Below are 18,835 nucleotides of genomic sequence, written 5' to 3'. Positions count from 1 at the left end.
GCTGAAGAGATGCATCTTTATTTATTTAACATATCTGTACATGGGCTGGGAAGGACCCTGGTCTGAGACTCCAGAGAGCTGCTGCCAGCCAAAGTAGACAACCCCAGGTTCAATGGAACAACGGTCTGACTCAGTAGGCTGGACCAGAAACAGAGTACAAGCAGCACTCCACCCAAGTCTGGGAGCTGTGCGCAAGTTCTCGTCTTCTGCTCCTGTGTCAGCTCCCGAACTTGGGCAGGAAGCTCCTCGTGGCCTGTGTCTGACTGTGTGAACGAGCCTACGAGGAGAGGCTGCTCCGAATGTTCCTAGGGCTGAGCCTGCCATTCCTCCGCCTCCAAGATGCAGGCATCCCTCTTCACGGGGCCTCCAGGGCTGTGACTGGGGAGGGGTGCAGGCCACGGAACTGTCCTGCGTACCTTCGAGAGGAAAGGAGGGTGTCTTGTGGTCGCAAGCATGCATTGCCCCCTTTGCTAAGCAGGGCCCACTCTGATGTGCATTTGGATGGGAGACCACATGTGTGAGCACTGTGAGAGATTGCCCCGTGAGGGGATGGGGCCACGCTGGGAAGAGCAGCTGCCTGCTTCTCTGCAGAAGGTCCCAGGTTCCCTCCCTGGCAGGATCTCCAAGAGAGGGCTGAGAGAGACTCCTGGCTGCAGCCTGGGAGAAGCTGCTGCTGCCGGTCTGGGGAGACCATCTGGAGCTTCCTAGGCTCCTAGAGAGCCTCTGGGTTCCTTGCCACTGCGTGAGCAGAAAAGGCGGCGGCTGCTGGGGCTGCTACACTTGCTTAAGAACCTAAGAGCAGCCCTGCTGGATCAGGCCCAAGGAGGCCCATCTCGTCCAGCATCCCATTTCACACAGTGGCCAGACTCTGCAGCTGTTCTTGGACTCAGCACCCAGGCAGGAGTCTCGGAACTGTCTTAGAAGCTACCGGGGCAGGGAGAAGCAGGAAACTCATCCTCCGTACCAACATCACACTCTTACTGGCCAGAAACCTCCAGAAATCCAAAGGCAGCAGCCGTAGACAGCTTATTGGTATTCTAATCAGGCAAAGGGATACACCGAAGGGGAAGCACATCCCGTGGGGGCGGGTGGGTGGGGGGAGGCTGGCCCCTGAACCTGGCCCCAAGGAGAAGAAGACGCCGTGGTTGCTGGAAGGTGCTCTGCTGGAGCGCCCTGGCAAGCCTCCGCTGCACCGCAGACCCCCAGCCGGGGACTCACCTTTTCGGGCCTCTTGCTGGCTGAAGCGATCTGGCTGATGGGGAGAGCCGAGGTGTTGCTGGCAAAGATACAGTGGGGAGGGATCACCTGGTGGGGGAGAGAAAGCAGGCATGAGGCACCCATCTACCCCAGGTCGGGCAGCCGGCCACGGAGGAGCTGCGCACCGCCCAGGGCCGTCCGGGCACCACTCGGAAGCTTCCAGCTGCTGGGGCTGCCGCCTGGTGGCAGAAGCCCTCTCGACTGGCCCTGTCTTCCACGGAGGAGCTGCACGTGGCCATCCACACTTCGCCAGCCCACGGCAAGGGCCAGGCAGGTGACTCAGGGCAGTGGCCATGTGGACGAGGGCAGCTGGAACCACGTTGGGGAGTTTTACACGTGGCTCAGCTCTCGGCATCCTCCCCCATCCCCTGCATTGGTGCTTCCCAGGCACCCCCCACCTCACTTTCCCACCCTCCTCCTCCTCCTGGCACTCCCCCCGGTGTCTTCACATGAAAGCAGGGGTTCTCAAGCGTGGGCTCTCAAGGCTGGGGATGATGGGAGTTGTGGTCCAACGACCTCTGCAGACCCCAGCAGTGTTCCCTCTAAGGCATGTGCATGCACGCACACTCACAGGTTTTGGGATGTCCGCTCAGTTCATTTTAGATCCTGCTCGGGTCGAATCGGGAAGGCCCCACTCTGAATGCAGGTGCACACACACTGCTTTGATACTGCCACCCAGAACCAAACTCATTCCACGTACAGACTTTTAAAATAAATAATAATCAGAGGGAACGCTGGAGCCAAGTCTGAGAATCCCTGCCCTAAACCACTCCGGGGAGGCCACAACCTCCTGGGCTTTGCTCGTGCTCTCCTACAAAGCACGGCCTGCCCTCTGTATAGATGGTGCTTCATTACAAGGAGATGCTCTGATTTCCGTTTCTGTGACGTCTCGCGGCCCTGGGTGTTTGGCCCTTTCGGGCAGCCAGCAGATGTTTACAGCTAAGCAGGCGGCTTCCCAGCAGCCATCCTTCCTCTGCAAACAGGAGCCGGCCATTCGGGGAAGGTCCAACTCCACGGCCAGGGGCTCCATCACTGGTTCCAGTTTCGCGGCTCTGGCCAAGTGGCAAGCCACAGAGAGGGGACCCACCTGCCCACAGCACTCGTCCCTGTATGGGCTGGAGGGCTTCTCCCCCCGCCCCGCCCATCACTCCCAGGACTTGCCACGCCCCACACCGGCTGCAGTGCGCATCAGAACTGGGTGTCTCAAGCGAGAGCCCCGAGGCAGCAGGCCTGAGGAGGAGGGGGGCACCCCAAAACATACGGTGGGGCCCTCAGCCCGACCACCCCTGTGGCCCCCAAGCCCCCACTCACCGCTTCCACCTCCTTCAGCACTTTATGCTTGATGCCGAGGTCCTCAAAGACAGCTTCGATCACCATGTCAGCCTTGCCAAAGTTCTTGTAATCCAGCTGCCCTGTCAGGTCGCTGAGCATCATGTCCCTCTGGAAGGAGGTGAGGCTCTTCTTCTTCACTTTGGCATTCAGGCTGAGAAGCAGCCGACAGGAGCAGGCGGGGGGGGGAGGGAGGGAGCAGGTCAGAGGATCTCTGTGTGGAAGGCAGGCTGCGGCAGAGCTGGCCCTGGCTCAGGAAGAGGGGCCCCAGCGACCCCAAGCTCTTCACAGCCTGGAGGGCCACACGCCTGCTTCCAGACGGCACCAGATCAGATGCACATTTCCGAGAAAGCTTTCTGGGAGTTTTTCCAATGCACTAACTCAACTGGGATATGCAAGATGCATGTGACTTAAGTGGTACAAACAGAACACAGGAACATAGGAAGCTGCCATATACTGAGTCAGACCATTGGTCCCTCTAGCTCAGTGTTGTCTTCACAGACTGGCAGCGGCTTCTCCAAGGTTGCAGGCAGGAATCTCTCTCAGCCCTATCTTGGAGATGCCGCCAGGGAGGGAACTTGGAACCTTCTGCTCTTCCCAGAGCAGCTCCATCCCCTGAGGGAATATCTTGCAGTGCTCAAACATCAAGTCTCCCATTCAGATGCAACCAGGGCAGACCCTGCTTAGCCATGGGGACAAGTCATGCTTGCTACCACCAGACCAGCTCTCCTCTCCTTAACTAAAACCATATGCCATATTAAATGGCACATACTGTATACATGTCTCAAAGGTTTCCCCAGCAGCCTATTGGGTATCTCAGTATTTGAACCGAAATAGCCCACTAGGAAAACAATCCAGTGTTTATATATCACTCAGTATCCATAAAGCAGGTACAATTTAAGAGTTATATTCAAACAAATTCAAAGCATTACTAGGCCATTATTTTTACTGGAATACTTCTATTTTCCAGAGATGGCCATTCATTAGGCCATCTCCTTCCCTTACGCGTCAGGCCGCATCCAGAGCAGCGCTGGCACAACACAAGCAGTTTCCACCACTTCCCACAAGCGGCTCCCACCAAGGGTCAAGGGCCCTTTGGCAGCAATGTGAGACACAGCATGGAGGCCTGCAAGGTGGAACCCCTCAAGCGAGCCGCTTGGAAGTCTGGCCCGCAAGCCCTCCCAACAGAGCTTCAGAGGCGAAGAGTGGTCAAGACATCTTCCGCAGGGTGGGAGGGAGAGTCTGCTCACCATCCCCAGCAAGGGGTCCGCCAGGAAGCCTACCCTTTGAAGATCTGCTGCTGCCCTCGGCCCAAGGCCTGCACGGTGGTGTCCTTCAGGATGGTCTTCATCCCCTTGTCCACAGAGACCTGAGCGATTCCCGCACCCATCAGGCCTGCTCCCAGGATGGCGAGATTTCTGCCCAGAGAGGAAATCCAAGATGGATGGACGGACAGACCAAGGCCAGTCGTTTGGGGAACAAGAGCTCAGAGCATGCTTGGCTAAAGCAGAAACGTGTCATGACGGAGAGATTCCTCCCCCCACCCCCGACAGGAGGCCCCTCCTCCATCCCCAGCCCCCAATGGCCTTCACACAAACGGGCTCTGGAACCCCTCACAGCAAGCTGCCTCCTGTGCCCACCGATGCCCTTGTGGCCCTGCACTTGCCCTTGGGCATTCCCCCCTCTGGGCACATTCGCCAGCCGTTACTCCAGCCCACATGCCCTCAGCGTCTGCGGTGAGACGAGGGAAGGCCTGGCTCTAGCCTGTCTGCAGCTGGACTTACTTGACGGGTTGCTTTGGCTGCCCAAACCGGTTCTTCTTGCACTGCACCTGCCCGTGGTACAGCCCGATCAGCGCCTTGGATTCAGGGGTCATCCCGAGTTCCCCAAATTTCTGGAAGAGGATGGCACTGTCAAAGCTTTGTTCACAATGCTGGGTCCACGGAACTTGGAGGGAAAATGCACAGGTACTGTCGAGTTGCACCACAGGACGTTTGCTAGAACAGGATGCTCTCAGCCAAGCCCCCGCCCCACCGATCCTCCCCAGTCACAATGGCCAAAGGATGCTGGGAGTTATAGCCCAACTTCTGAGCGTTTGAGCCCAAGCCTTACAGCAGGGGCAGGAGCCTTACCGTTCAACCCATGCTTAGGGCTTCGGTATGGTAGAAGAGGCAGTCCATGCCCTCACTACCCATGTGTAAGCGCCTGGCATTTCTTCTCTAACATGGATGGGGGCTGTCCCCTTGCAGGCTGGCATATAGCAGCAGGCCCAGTTGGATGCTAAAGCCAACTTAGCAAGGAGAAAAGCTGGCAAGAACTGCCGTCTCCCCTCCCTGCAGCTCCGGCGCCCTTCGCCAATGCGGAGGGGAAATGCAGCACTTGCCAGAGCCACAGGCATTTCACATGCAAGCAGGAAGGCAGCCAGATCACCAGAGGAGGGATGGCCACCCTCCTGCCAGGGTGCCTCTTCAGGTCTGGAGAGGGGTCAGCCCATCCCTTAGCGCCCTTGCCTCTTGTGCAGAGCCCCCGTAGCCCTGCTTCTTCACATGCTGTAGTGATCAGTCACTGACCAGCCCTCCTCTCCCCTAAAGAGGAAACTGGAAGTGAACCCTGTCCTGACTGACAGGCTGGTGAACTCCAGGGATCAGCCAAACAACACACCAGGTGGGTGGGACCTAGAGAGCCATGAGAAAGAAGAGAAGGCTTTTTTGTTGGAAGCAGCTAGACTGGAGGTGAGAGAAGCATGGGCAGGAAGGGCTTATTAGTGAGGAGCAATGGATTTTTGCTCCCACATAGTCATAAGCTAGCCTGGAGATTTATCTTATGGAAGGACCTCTGCAGCTCCTTGAAAGACAGGAGGGCAGGAAACTTGAATCCTCATCCGAGAATTGGTAAGTTCAAGACAAAGAATGCCAGGACTTTGGCTTCTGGAAGTTTAGCCTAGGGAAAAGTTTGTTTAGTCAGACTATGCTTTAGACTTCTGTTTGCTTTTGTGTGCTTTTTATAACCCTGAAACCTTTCTATTGTTATTTACCAGTAACGTAACTAAGCTAAGCCTGCGCCCATCCAGCTAGGGCGTAGCAAAAGACTCTTTAAGCTTTTTTAAGGTGCTTTTGTATATTCTTATATCCATGTTCTTTGCAACTGGATAACCATGATTTTTAAAGTGTGCCACCCCAACATCATCTGGGATGCTTTTTTAAGTATTCTTGTAACCTGCTTAGTATTCCTTTTACCTGTAACTAAAAGCTGAGAGAGCCTCAGGCGGAAGCTGTCTGTAGTATTTTGAATAACGTTTTTTTCTTTTTGTTCTTTGCATTTTGCAAATCTCTCTGACGGATTTTTAACTCAGGGAAAGGGGGCTTTTTCTCTGGTGCAACACGCCTCGTATGTTCAGCAACTACCAGTTTTCTCACCACGTGTAGGTTTGCACATAGCAGGTTTTTGTATATATTTCCAGTAGGAAAAAGGAGAGTTTCCCTGGGATTTCCACCCAAGCCCAGGGGGTGGAGATTTAAACTCTGTCGATAACTGGGTGGTGCTGGCAGCCTAGATCCGAACAAGAATATTGGAAAGTTTTGGGAGAAGCCTTTGATTGGAAAGCATAGAGGGGATGATTCAGCATTTTTCTTCCCCTCACACGGGCTTGCCCTGAGACAAAGGCTGGTAATCCACTCCACATGCACAAAAGCATCAGAGGAGATGGCAGCACAGACAAATGCCAAGGCAGTGGAAATGAGAGGCTCCAGGGGGAAACCGGCAGCCCGAGGCCTGCCTCTCGAAGAGCAAGGACTTGGGGGTATTTAGAGCATCATGAGACACCTGGGGGAAAGAGTTGCAGGAAGGAGACTGGACCAGCCGCTAGCACTGTCATTAGACAGGGATGCAGGAGGGACGCAGGAGGAGCTCCCATGGCAGCTCCTGTTCTGCTTGAAGGGGCTCCGGTGGCCACAGCAAGTATCCCAAGACTCAACATATCCTTCCCTACCACCAAGTTAAAAGGAGACAGACAGCAGCTGCTGCTGCTGCTGCAGCAGCAGCAGCAAGGGGTAACATGGCAATAGGCAGGGTAGCACAAATCCTGCCTCTGAGGCTCCTTTTGGAGCATGGATAAGCCTCATCTGAAATATCTCCTCTTTGGAGAACCCCAAGGTTCACCCATCAAAGCAGTCTCTAGTGGGGTGCAGTGGTCCTGGGCAATGTTTCCTGTAACAGCTCCCATAATCCCCAGCTGCAATGGCCAAAGAGCCACAGATTTCCCTACTCCCTTTGGAGTTCACATCCCCAAGTCCCCCATGAACCAGAAGTGAACCAGCCAAAACAGAAGAGTGAAGGGCAGCTGACACTGGACCTCCTGAGACAGGCCAAACAGGAAAGGTGATGATGAATGAACACTGGGAAGGCTGAGGGTCTGGCAACAGGGGGATGATGCCGCCAGCCTGGAATACAGCCTGGGCTGTGGGGTTGTGGGGCGGGGAGAACAGGACAGAGGTAGCGAGTGATCGGGCAGCTGGGGAAACTTCAAAAGAGGCCCTCGTGCCGGCCAGCAGGAAGGCTTCTCTGGAGGAAACGGAGCACTGACGAGATGTGTGGCATGGGATGCTCGGGGGGCTGGGGGGGGGGGGAGACAGGAGTGGACTTTGTCCGTGATGTTACCTGTCCAGATCTGGAGGCCAACAGCCCAGCGAGTGCACCTGTCCCGCACAAGTCAGGGACCAAGAGAAGCAAGCCAAGAATTAGGGGGGCCGAGGGAAAGGAGACCCCCGCCCGGGGAGGAGGCTGCTACATCAGGCCAGCACAGTGAGTGGCCGGGGGCAGAATGGCCACCCAGCCTGCCTGCATACGCAGCCAGCGAGGGGCTCCCCCCCCATCCCTGTTATATGTCGAGTCCAGAGACTCCTAAGGGACCTCGAGGACAACGGCTCCAGTACACAACGGCACAATCCTCTGCTCGGCAGCGGCGGCAGCAGCAGCTCCCCTCGGCCTCCTCAGTCCAGAGAGCCACAGCCTCAGAGCTCCCTGGCCACGTGCAGGGCTCAGCCACAGAGCCCTTGGCTTCCTTTCCCCACAGCAACACCCCCTCCCTTTCCAGCAGCCTGGTCCTCTCCACCCTCGGCTGCAGCACCAGGGTGCTTCTGCCCACTCTCACGTGCACAGCTGCAGCTGGCTTGGGGTGACTGGCAATCCAGGCCAGGCCTCTCGCCTCACCTTGGCTCATAAGAAGTTTCATCACCGTGGGCCATTTTAAGTTGTGCCAAGCATTTGGGGGCAGGTTCAGCGCACTGCTTGGGAGAATCCCCCCTCCCCGCCCCCACCCATCTCCAGATCTGACCGCCAAAGCCGGATATCCGGAGATCCTTCACCTGGGACTCCATGTGGTAGCCAGCTTCCTTGCCCTGCTCCAGGCCGGTCTTCACCACCTAAACCGAAGAGGCACAAAAAGTGACCCATTCCACCCAGCTGCCTTGTTGCTTCCAGCGCCCAGCCTGTCTGCTCCTTCTTGCCCACAGAACCAGAGACCTGGTCCGCAAGCATCTTTATGGGATAGGCCTGGCCCCAGAACGGAGAGGGACTCATGGGGGTGGAGAGAGAAATCCAAATCCCCATCAGCTTAGTCTGCACTGGCACAAACTGGAGGACGGAAGGCGGCCAGGCCAACCCAGCCAGTGCTTGTGGCTCCCTGGAGGGTTCAGGGCAGATGCCAAGCCTCCTGACCTGTGCTGCCTGTAACCGGGATTCCCAGATGGTGCAGACTACAGCTCCCATAACCCCCAGCCAAAGCCCACTGCAGTTGGGGATGCTGGGAGCCGTAGTCAACATCTGGGAATCCCGGTTACAGGCAACACTGCCCCGGACAATTCCCTGTTAGAAACTCCAGTCTCAGGATCTCGCTTTTGACCAGAGTAACATCACAGCTTCAAGGAATCCGCTCATGTTACTTGGATTTGAGGAGGTCTTTGGGGCCATTTCCCAAGTCAAGATCACCCCTCCATCATCACAAGGCACCAAACAATATTACGTGAAGCACTCACTAGCCCTCTCTGGTGTGGGGCACCTGCAGCAGGACTGCAGGGCAGGGAGGCAAGAGGAGGTTGCCTCTTTGGCTCCTGCCACAGCCCTGGTCTGGATCTCTCCCCCGCCCCCCCCGACCCTGGGGCTGCCAGCTTCACTCTAGGGGCAAACAGCATCTGTTGGGGTGGGTGGGTGGGTCTAAAGCAGGACTCTGCAGAGGCAGAGTTAGCTCCCCTCTCCCCACCACGCCACGGTCCTGATAGCCTCCTTGCCCCATGGCTAGCTACCCTACACACAAGAGACAATGGGCTGATCAGAAGATGCCGTTTGCCCTCGAAGTTCAGTTTGGCAGCCATGAAAATAGGCCTCGTTTTTCACAGGACGAAGGCTGGACGGGTCCAAAGGGCATCCCATCCATCCCCTGCCCAAAGGAAGGGCCAGAGGCGCCGCCACACGCCTCAGGGCAACCAAGAGTTTGGCAGCCTCCCGGCTGGAAGCCACTGCTGCCGCCTCCTCCTCCTCCTCGTGCCCTCCGCCCCCGCCCAGCCCAGCGGGGGGAAGTCCGGGGCCTCTGTGCAAGCGAGCCTTACCTCCAGGATGCTGAGGGGAGCAGGGTAGAGCCCCCTGGTCTGCTTCCGCACTCTCCCCTCCACCGACTTGTAGAGCTGCTGCCGCACGAAGGGGACCGCCAGGGCGTAGTCCATCACCTCTGCAAGGCAACACACGAGGCAGCCTCACATGAGAAGCTGGTCCTGGGCTGCAGCAGGCTGCCAGGAGGAGAACAGCCAGGAGCCGCCCCCCAGCAAGCGGGGTCTGGACGCTTGCGCTGCCCCCACTCACTCTGAAGGAGCCCTTTGTCCTTCTTCCGAGAAATGGTCTTGGTGGCCAGTCCTCTGGCAAAGGAGATGGCCACCTCCTCCAGGTACTCAACGGTCCGCTCCGCAGGGCTCTTGATCCCAGGCCCTGAAAATACAGAGTGAGAGTGAGTGAGTGTACATGTGCACACATGTACGTATGTGCACACATGTACGTGTGTGTACACACACACACACACACACACACACACACACACACACACACACTTACTTCAGCTCTATTTGGTAATACAAAAGGCTAATTCCTCCATCAAGGGCCTAAAAACAATTTTTATATATGCAGGTACAAGCATGTTTAGAAGTGAATGTTTTCTAGACAATGTACAGAACAGCGTGTTCAACAGGGCAACGAACTCAGCTCAAACAGCCAGTTTCAAAACATTTTAATTCCAATGACCTCCAACTTAGAAACATTTCCTAGAACTTACTGTATCAAATCCAAAGATACGAAAAGAAAAAGGAAAAGTCAGAATCTAGACTTGACACTGCGTGGGCTCAACCCAGAAGATACCATTTAAATGGCAAGCCCCCTCTTGCATGGGCCACGGCCCTTCGAATCTGTCCATCCTCCATGATCCGAATATTAATTTGGAATCCCAGCTGCATTACTGAGGAAGGCAGAAGCTGAGCCCTTTAACAAACCAGTATAAAACCCCCTCTGACCCACTTCAACCCGCTGTGATGTGTTTAAAGAGTTTTTCTCAGATAAAATCTCTCAGATTCGGGCCGACCTAGATGGAGACTCCACAATTAATTTGATGTCTGAACTGGAGGTGCCCAACGACTCCTCTTATGTGATTCGACTGGATCGGTTTCAGTTTGTGACTCCTGAGGATGTGGACAAGCTGCTTGGAGTGGTGAGGCCTACCACTTGTTCTCTTGACCCTTGTCCAAAAGGCTTGTTTGATCTAGCAGAGAGGTTATTGCAGGCAGCCTGGTGGAAATCATAAATGCTTCTCTGAGCGATGGCAGGATGCCTCCTTGTCTTAAGGAGGAAATCATTAGACCTATTTTAAAGAAGCCTGTGTTAAGATCCCTCAGAGTTGAGCAATTATAGGCCTGTTTCCAACCTCCCATGGTTGGGCAAGGTAATTGAGAGGGTGGTGGCCTCTCAGCTCCAGACAGTCTTGGAGGAAACTGATTATCTAGACCCATTTCAAACTGGTTTTCGGGTGGGCTATGGGGTGGAGACTGCCTTGGCCGGCCTGATGGATGATCTCCAGTTGGGAATTGACAGAGGAAGTGTAACTCTGTTGGTCCTGTTGGATCTCTCAGTGGCTTTCAATACTATTGACCATAGTATCCTTCTGGAATGTCTGAGAATGTTGAGGGTGGGAGGCACTGTCTTGTAGTGGTTCCGCTTCTATCTCTTGGATAGATTCCAGATGGTGTCGATTGGAGATAGTTGCTCTTTGAAATCTGAGCTTAAGTATGGTGTCCCTCAAGGATCCGTACTCTCTCCAATGCTTTCTAACATCTACATGAAACCGCCGGGAGAGATCATCAGGGGATTTGGAGCTGGGTGTTACCAGTACGCTGGGTGTTGCCAGTACGCTGATGACACCCAGATCTACTTCTCCATGTCAACTTCTTCAGGTGACGGCATAACTTCCCTAAATGCCTGCCTGGAAGCAGTAATGGGCTGGATAAGAGAGAATAAACTGAAGCTGAATCCAGATAAGACGGAGGTACTTATTGTGCGGGGTCAGAACTCTAGAGACGATTTTGATCTGCCTGTTCTAGATGGGGTCACATTTCCCTAAAAGGAACAGGTTCACAGTCTGGGAGTACTTCTGGATTCACACCTCTCCCTGGTTTCTCAGGTTGAGGCGGTGGCCAGGGGTGCTTTCTATCAGCTCCGGCTGATACACCAGCTGTGCCCGTTTCTCGAGATCAATGACCTCAAAACAGTGGTACATCTGCTGGTAACCTCCAGACTTGACTTTTGTAATGCACTCTACGTGGGGCTACCTTTGTACGTAGTCCAGAAACTTCAGTTGGTTCAGAACGCAGCAGCCAGGTTGGTCTCCAGGTCATCTCGGAGAGACCATGTTACTCCTTTACTGATGGAGTTACACTGGCTGCCGATAGGTTTCCGGACAACATACAAAGTACTAGTTATAACTTACAAAGCCCTAAACAGCTTAAGTCCTGGGTATTTAAGAGAGCATCTTCTTCATTATGAGCCCCACCGCCCACTGAGGTCATCTGAGGAGGTCTGTCTCCAGTTCCTGCCAACTCATTTGGTGGCTACAGAGAGACGGACCTTCTCGGTCACTGCCCTGAGATTGTGGACTGAGCTCCCTGCTGGGATACGATCTTCCCCATCTCTGGCAATTTTCAAAAAACACCTGAGAACCCATCTTTTCGCCCAAGCTTCCTCAGCTTCCTAATATTTTGGGGTTTTAATTTCTGGTTATTTTTAAATTGTTAAATTGTTTTAAAGTTCTTGTATATGTTTTTAACTGGTTGTATGTTATTGTAAACCGACTAAAGTTTGGGGTGGTATACAAATTTGATTAAAAAACAAAACAAAACTTCTCTCTGTCTGCACATTCACTTATTTGCATACAAATCTTCTATATATTTAATTCTTCAAAGCATACCCGTGGCTAATCTCATGTGTGGCAGCTCTCGTGAGAGTTTGGAGAGCTGCCGGATAGGCTAGCCACGGGACGGGTGAGAGAGGAAAGATAGCAGTGGCAGCCATGGCGGAAGAAAACGGTGGTGGGCAGCAGGATGAGCAGGAGGACAAAACAGCAGCAGACCGTAAAGGTGGGCAAAACAGCGGTGGCGGCAGCCAGGGAAGGAGGTGGCGATGGTGGCCGGCCGGTGGGTGGGCCAGTGGAAGGAAGAAGCAGGGCAGGCGGGGTGGGTGGGAGAGAAAACAACAGCGATGGGGAAAACAGCAGCGGGCGGGCGGTGGCGGGGCCGGCGGCTAGAGGAGCAGATGCTCTGCGCCCGGCCCAGCTAGTATCATTTAATGTGTGACAGTATCCTTCTAGGATCCAGAACCTACTTATTTTCAGTGGTGTTTAGCTGCTTGAGAGACATACTGGCCCACAGACAGAACAAGGAACAGAACTTCCCAACTAAATGCAGCAGTGCAGTGGGGAAGGGCAATTTGCCACTCTCCCCTTCCCCAGGAAGCCCTCGGTGCCACCCCAAAATATGTCCCCGACAGCCCTTTTGGGTGGCTCAGAGGGCTTCCTGGAATCTCTCTCTCTCACTCACACACACCCAGTTGTCTCACTGAATTGCCTGTACAAGTGGAAGCAAAACATTTCTCTGCTGTTACAAGAACTCCTCCCCCCAGCCCTTTTGGCTGTATAAATGCTCAGGGGGGCTTCCAGGGGACTAAGATACCTGCTTGGTCATGACAGCATTACTTACTTACTTACATTTATAACCCCCTCTTCCTCCAAGGAGCCCAGAGCGGTGTACTACATACTTAAATTTCTCTTTCACAATAACCCTGTGAAGTAGGCCAGGCCGAGAGAGAAGTGACCGGCCCAGAGTCACCCAGCTAGTTTCGAGGCTGAATGGGGATTTGAACTCGGGTCTCCCCAGTCCTAGTCCAGCACTCTAACCACTACACCACGCTGGCTCCCGTGCCAACCTTCTGGTATTCAGAATATTGATGTTCACCAAAATGTGGGGTAATAGTTTAAGTGGAATTTTTTTTACAGACAGACGGCATTGCTGTGGCGGCGGCAGCAGCTGCCAGAAGGTGGCTGGGCATACAAGGCACAAGATCAAGGCAAGCAAGCATAGCCACAGGGCAATGTGCGGAAGAGCCGGGATCTCACCTAGTGGGTCCACCAGCTGGTCCACCAGCCCCATCTTTTTGGCTCTGTCAGCTTGAATGTTTCTTCCCGTCAGCATCATGTCAAAGGCAGCAGGAAGCCCCACCTGCAAGAGAGAAGGGTGGAGTCCCACGAGCCAGAAGAGCGACACGGGAGAGGCAGCACCCCTCTGCCAGGCCTTGCAGCAGCTCAGAAGAGGCCTTGACTCACCATCTTGGGCAGCCGTTGAGTCCCTCCAGCCCCCGGCAGCAGCCCCAGCAGCACCTCGGGTGTCCCCAGCACCGTCTTCTTGTCCTTGGTTGCTATCCGGTACTGGCAAGCGATGGCGACCTGAAGGGAACAGATGCAGAAAGCCCCCTCGCATGCAACTCCGCCTTCCCAGACCACGGCCGGTCAGAGAATTGCCACGGCCCACCAGCTCTCCTTTGCCCCAAGGCCGGCATTCTCTGCTACAATCCAGCAGCAAAGAGCACTGCTTGATGTGGCCCCTCCTTGATTTCCATAGCCCAACACTGGCTCAAGCTTAGTCTGATCAGTTAGGGCCTCTCCTTCCCTTCCAGGAGAACCTGCCTGGAACCAGAAGCTAAGCCAGGGCTGGGCAAGCTTGGCCCTCCTGCTGTTGTTGAACTACAAGGCCCAGTTTATTTTGGTTTGGGGCCACGAGAAGCCTCCCCGTCCCAACACCGCAAGTCCTTGATCGTACCTCTAGTCCTCCCCCAAGGCAGGCACCACTGATGGCCGCAACAATAGGCTTGGGGGATTTTTCAAGGTTTTCCAGCATCTTCTGTCCTTCCTGAGACAGCTGGGTCACTTCTTGGCTTGACTTGCAGGCCTCAATCATGCTACAAGCCAGACCAAAAAAAGAGAGATCATTTTGAGGCTGTACAGTGAAGAGGGGCATGGCTGTTTACCTCACAGAGCTGGCTTGCACTACACAGCTACACAGGGCAGCTTCAACCCCTACTGCTGACCAAGTGGCTCGGAGCGACTCCATTCTCCTCTTTGGGCAGGTCAGTAAGAGCCAAGTAAATCCACGGTGCAGCTGGGCGCGTGGCAATGCAAAGGTCTTGTGACGAAAAGAGAGGCGGCCTCAACAAATGACTGTGCAATGGGTTTCATTGCTGCCGACCCGTCTGGTGGCAACTCGGGACCGGGCCTTCTCTGTGGCTGCCCTGGGCCTTTGGAACGCACTCTCTGCTGAAATAAGAGCATCTCCTTCTCTGTTTGCTTTTAGGTCGTACTCAAGACATATCTGTTTTCCCAGGCTTTTAATTTAAATTTAAATTTTATTTATTTATCATATTTTTATACTACCTGATATAGAAATCTCTAGGCAGTGCACAAATCCCAACATTAAAATTACAGGTTAAAATACATAAGACATGATAAAAACAATATAAAACAAATGATTAAAATCATTAAAATTCTAATTAAAAGCTTGCGAGAACAGGAAAGTCTTGAGGGTCTTCCTGAAAACAAACAGAGAAGGAGACGCTCTTAGTTCAGCAGGGAGCATATTCCAAAGCCCTGGGGCAGCCACAGAGAGTCACCACCAGACAAGCTAGTGGCAACCACAACTGGACTCTCCAGAAGATCGTAAAAGGCGGGCAGGTTCATGTCAGAGGAGGCGCTCTCTTAAATAGCCTGGTCATAAGCCATTAAGGGCTTTATAGGTAATAACCAGCACTTTATATTTCACCCGGAAACATACCGGCAACCACTGCAGTTCTTTCAAAACATGTGTTATGTGGTCCCTTCGTGTTGTCCCAGAGACCAATCTGGCGGCATTACAGTAAGTCAAGTCTGGAGGTTACCCGCACACTGTTTTAAGGTTATTAACCTCTAGAAATGGGCGTAGCTGACGAATCAGCGATAGCTGATAAAAAGCGCTCCTGGCCACTGCCTCAACCTGAGAAACCAGGGAGAGCTTTGGGTCCAGGAGCACTCCCAGGCTACGTTTTAAATTTTAATGCGTTTTTATTCACTGAGGTTTTTATCTGTTTTACAAATTTTAGCTGTTTTATATTGTTATATTATGCGGGGGGTTTTGGTTTGTTTTTAAATTTTTAAATTTTATTAGATTTTACAATAGCTTTTACATTCGAATTACATTTGTTTATCTAATTCAACACATAAGTAAATATTGACTTCCCGCTTGCCTATCTGCACGCTTCACAATAACTATACATATAAACCATTGCTATAATAATTCAAAACATACATACTCCACAATACTACTCGATTTTACCCAGGCTGCTGTTAGTACTATATTTCAAACCCTACTGAAAAGTCCATATTAAATTCTTTAAGCAAAGCAAAAATGGTTCCCAATCTTCTTTAAAACAATCCATATTTTTGTCTTTTATAAGTGCTGTAAGCTTTGCCATCTCCGCATATTCCAAAATTTTTATCAACCAGTCTTCTTTTGAGGGCATTTTCGTGTCTTTCCCTTTCTGCGCATATACTATCCTGGCCGCCGTGGTTGCATACATAAAAAAACTCTCTTTCAGTTATTCCCAGCAGGAAGGATTCTGGCCTCTTAAGAAATGTCACTTTAAAGATTTTCTTCAACTCATAATATATGATATCCCAAAAAGCCTTTGCCTTCTCACATGACCACCACATATGGAAAAAAGTTCCTTCACATTGTCCACATTTCCAACATTTGTTTGAAACATTTTTATACATTAATGCTAATTTTTTCAGTGTTAGATACCACCCATACATCATCTTATAATAATTTTCTTTTAAAGTATAACATGCAGTAAACTTTAAATCAGTTTTCCATAATTTTTCCCAAGCAGCCATATCTATATTATATCTTGAGCCCATTTTATCATAGTCGTTTTAACCACTTAGTCTCTTGTCTCCTCCAAAAGCAACAGCTTATATATCTTAGAGACTAATCTTTCATCATTTTCACACAGCTCCTTCTCAAATCTCGACATTTGATCCACAAATCCAACTTTAAGATCCTTTTTATAAATTTCATTTAGCTGATGATACTGAAACCAATTACTAACCAAATTTTGTACTTCATTTAAATTTTTTAATTTATGGCCCTTCTCTTGAAAAAATAACAAATCCCTGTAAGTACCCCATTCAGATTGCATATTTGTCTCTTTACGTGCGAAAGCCTAAATCAGGGATACCCATAGCGGAGTTTTACACTCCAACCATTTTTTACATTTTGTCCATAATCCCCCTTCTTACATAGTGATTAAGGAAGTCTTTATGCACTTTGCTTTTATCATACCACAAATATGAGTGCCAGCCAAACCTTCTATCGAATCCTTCCAAATCAAGTATATATTATGTTTTAGCTTGTAAACTGCCTGGAGATTTCTATATCAGGCGGTACAGAAATACAATAAATAAATAAATAAATATAAATATAAATATAAATATAAATAAGTACGTGGCTTCTCATTATCCAGCAATTCTTGGCTAACATTCAGGCCTGCCTTAATGGGAGACCTAGTTAGCAGGGATCACAGACACAGCCTTCTCGGTGGTGGTAGCACAATTCCGGAACACTCGCCAGAGATACTGGACTGGATCCCTCTCAGTCTGTTTTTACATGGAAATTGAAGCATTTGTCCACAAGGCCTTCTCACCTGGATGGTTGCTAAGGTGTTTCAGCCTTTTCTGTTTCAGTATACCGTATTTTTCGGACCATAAGACGCACCGGACCATAAGACGCACCCATCTTATGGTCCGAATGCTGTCCCCCGCCGCCCCCCCCCACCTGATTAGGGGCCAAATCGGCCCAAGCTAACTGCCGCCGACCGCCCGCCCGGATTAGGGGCCAAATCGGCCCAAGCTACGGTAACTGCCGCCGCGGCCGCCCCCGCCCTCCCAGCTGCCCAGTCCTAACCTTCTAAGCCCGATCAGGGACCCATACCGGTAACTGGAGAAGGAGAGAGGAGCTCGCAAGCAGAGCTCCTCTCTCTCCAAAGCCTCGGCCCGAACTGGCACTTTGGCCGCAAAGGACGCCTGGCCGGGCGGTCGTCGTCGTCGGCCGCAGCGGCAGTTACCGTAGCTTGGGCCGATTTGGCCCCTAATCCGGGTGGGTGGTCGGCGGCAGCCGCTAGCTTGGGCCGATTTGGCCCCTAATCAGGTGGGGGGGGGGCGGCGGGGGACAGCATTCGGACCATAAGACGCACCCTCATTTCCCCCCCACTTTTTTTTGGGGGGGGGGGGAGTGCATCTTATGGTCCGAAAAATACGGTAATTGTTTGTTAATTTTTTAGTGCATTTCGTGCTGTACTGTATTTATACATTTTGTCATCATTAGTGACCTTGTGGACCTTGGACCTTGTGCCACATTTACAGGAAACATTTTGGATCAGTCACATCAGAGATCAATGGGACGGCCGTCTATTCTTCTCCAAAGTCTTTTGTGACCACGTTGTAAAGCAGTTGTGGCCCATCCTGACAAGCCGGGGGGTGCCGAACAAGGCAGCGCAGGGTGCTCCTGTCTCTCTCCCTGCCCAACAGCCACACTGCTTGCAAGCTGGCCATTCATCAGGTAGAGCTGCAGGGTTAACTGGCCGGCCTGCAGGCAGAGTGGCGCTTGGGCAAGGGGAGAGTCAGGAGCACCCTGCGCTGCCAGGAAGCAGAGGCTGCTGTGCCTCCTTCAACGCCCTGCTGGCTTGCTAGGATGAGCCGGTACTGCCGGAAAGCCTGCTGAGGGCTCAGGGGAGCCAGCTTACCCCCTTGTGACAAGGCGGGGCTCAGATCTGGCGGCCCAGCAGACCAGCCTCTGTGAAGCTCCATCCCCAGAGGCCATCTTCGTAGTGCCCCTGCTACAGAGAGCTCCTGCTGCTCTCCCTGCTCACCCCAGCAGGGTTTCCCCTCCCTGGAACTCACTCGATGTCTGCTCCTGCAATGAAGCAGCCGGGCTTGGCAGAGATGAGGACGGCACTCTGGACAGCATCGTTGGCCCAGATTTCGCTCATGATTTCTTGGAAATCCGCTTGCAGCTGTTTGGACAGAGTGTTGACCTGGAACGAAGCAGCAGGCAGACTAAGACCAAGGCAGATCAGGAAGTGCCTTTGCTCTGGAGAAAGACCATGCCTGGCCACTCGCCTGGGGCAAGCGCCACAGGTTAGGAACCCAGCAGCAGCAGCATTTAAAAGCCCAACCCCCACGTCCCGGTGATGCTCAAGTGAGCCTTAAGCAGCAACAGTCAGCATGGACCTCTGAGGCACAGCGAGTCAGCCCCAGTGGGCTGAACGAGAGGAAGTCTTCTGAGCTGAGCAAGACCTTTGCAGAAGGAGTGGTCCTGACTCCTGAAGGCATTCTAGAATGGTGCTGGAGGCTGAGTTAATAGTTAGCACACAAAGTCCCTCATAAGTGGTCTCTCTATATTCAACAGCTATAAGCACAGACTGAGATTTATTTTTAAGAACCATTAAAATATTAATTATCTAATATTAGAAACACTATTTTCTAATTATTACTATTACTATTACTTCTCTCTATAAAAAGTGGTATAAGAACATTCATTGAATATAAGAATATTCATTGTGGTAGCTGTAAGAGCGCTCAAGA

General features: G+C 52.3%; 1 protein-coding gene across 1 annotated transcript in view; it reads right to left on the bottom strand.

Moving 5' to 3' along the window:
- HADHA (hydroxyacyl-CoA dehydrogenase trifunctional multienzyme complex subunit alpha) overlaps positions 1–18,835 on the bottom strand; it is a 36,507-nt gene that overhangs the window by 5,092 nt on the left and 12,580 nt on the right. Inside the window, exons 4-14 of the mRNA XM_053250445.1 lie at positions 18,152–18,285; positions 13,983–14,121; positions 13,490–13,609; positions 13,283–13,385; positions 9,439–9,561; positions 9,189–9,307; positions 7,950–8,006; positions 4,371–4,480; positions 3,870–4,004; positions 2,569–2,740; positions 1,219–1,305 (exon numbers count right to left, since the gene is read on the bottom strand). Coding sequence (XP_053106420.1) covers positions 1,219–1,305; positions 2,569–2,740; positions 3,870–4,004; positions 4,371–4,480; positions 7,950–8,006; positions 9,189–9,307; positions 9,439–9,561; positions 13,283–13,385; positions 13,490–13,609; positions 13,983–14,121; positions 18,152–18,285 — 1,299 coding nt within the window. The remainder of the gene's footprint in view (positions 1–1,218; positions 1,306–2,568; positions 2,741–3,869; positions 4,005–4,370; positions 4,481–7,949; positions 8,007–9,188; positions 9,308–9,438; positions 9,562–13,282; positions 13,386–13,489; positions 13,610–13,982; positions 14,122–18,151; positions 18,286–18,835) is intronic.

Source organism: Hemicordylus capensis, chromosome 1 (genome assembly GCF_027244095.1).
Source record: "Hemicordylus capensis ecotype Gifberg chromosome 1, rHemCap1.1.pri, whole genome shotgun sequence".
NCBI classification, from domain to species: domain Eukaryota; kingdom Metazoa; phylum Chordata; class Lepidosauria; order Squamata; family Cordylidae; genus Hemicordylus; species Hemicordylus capensis.
The sequence above is the reverse complement of the archived record's forward strand: the minus strand, read 5'-3'. Positions and strand labels throughout refer to the sequence as shown.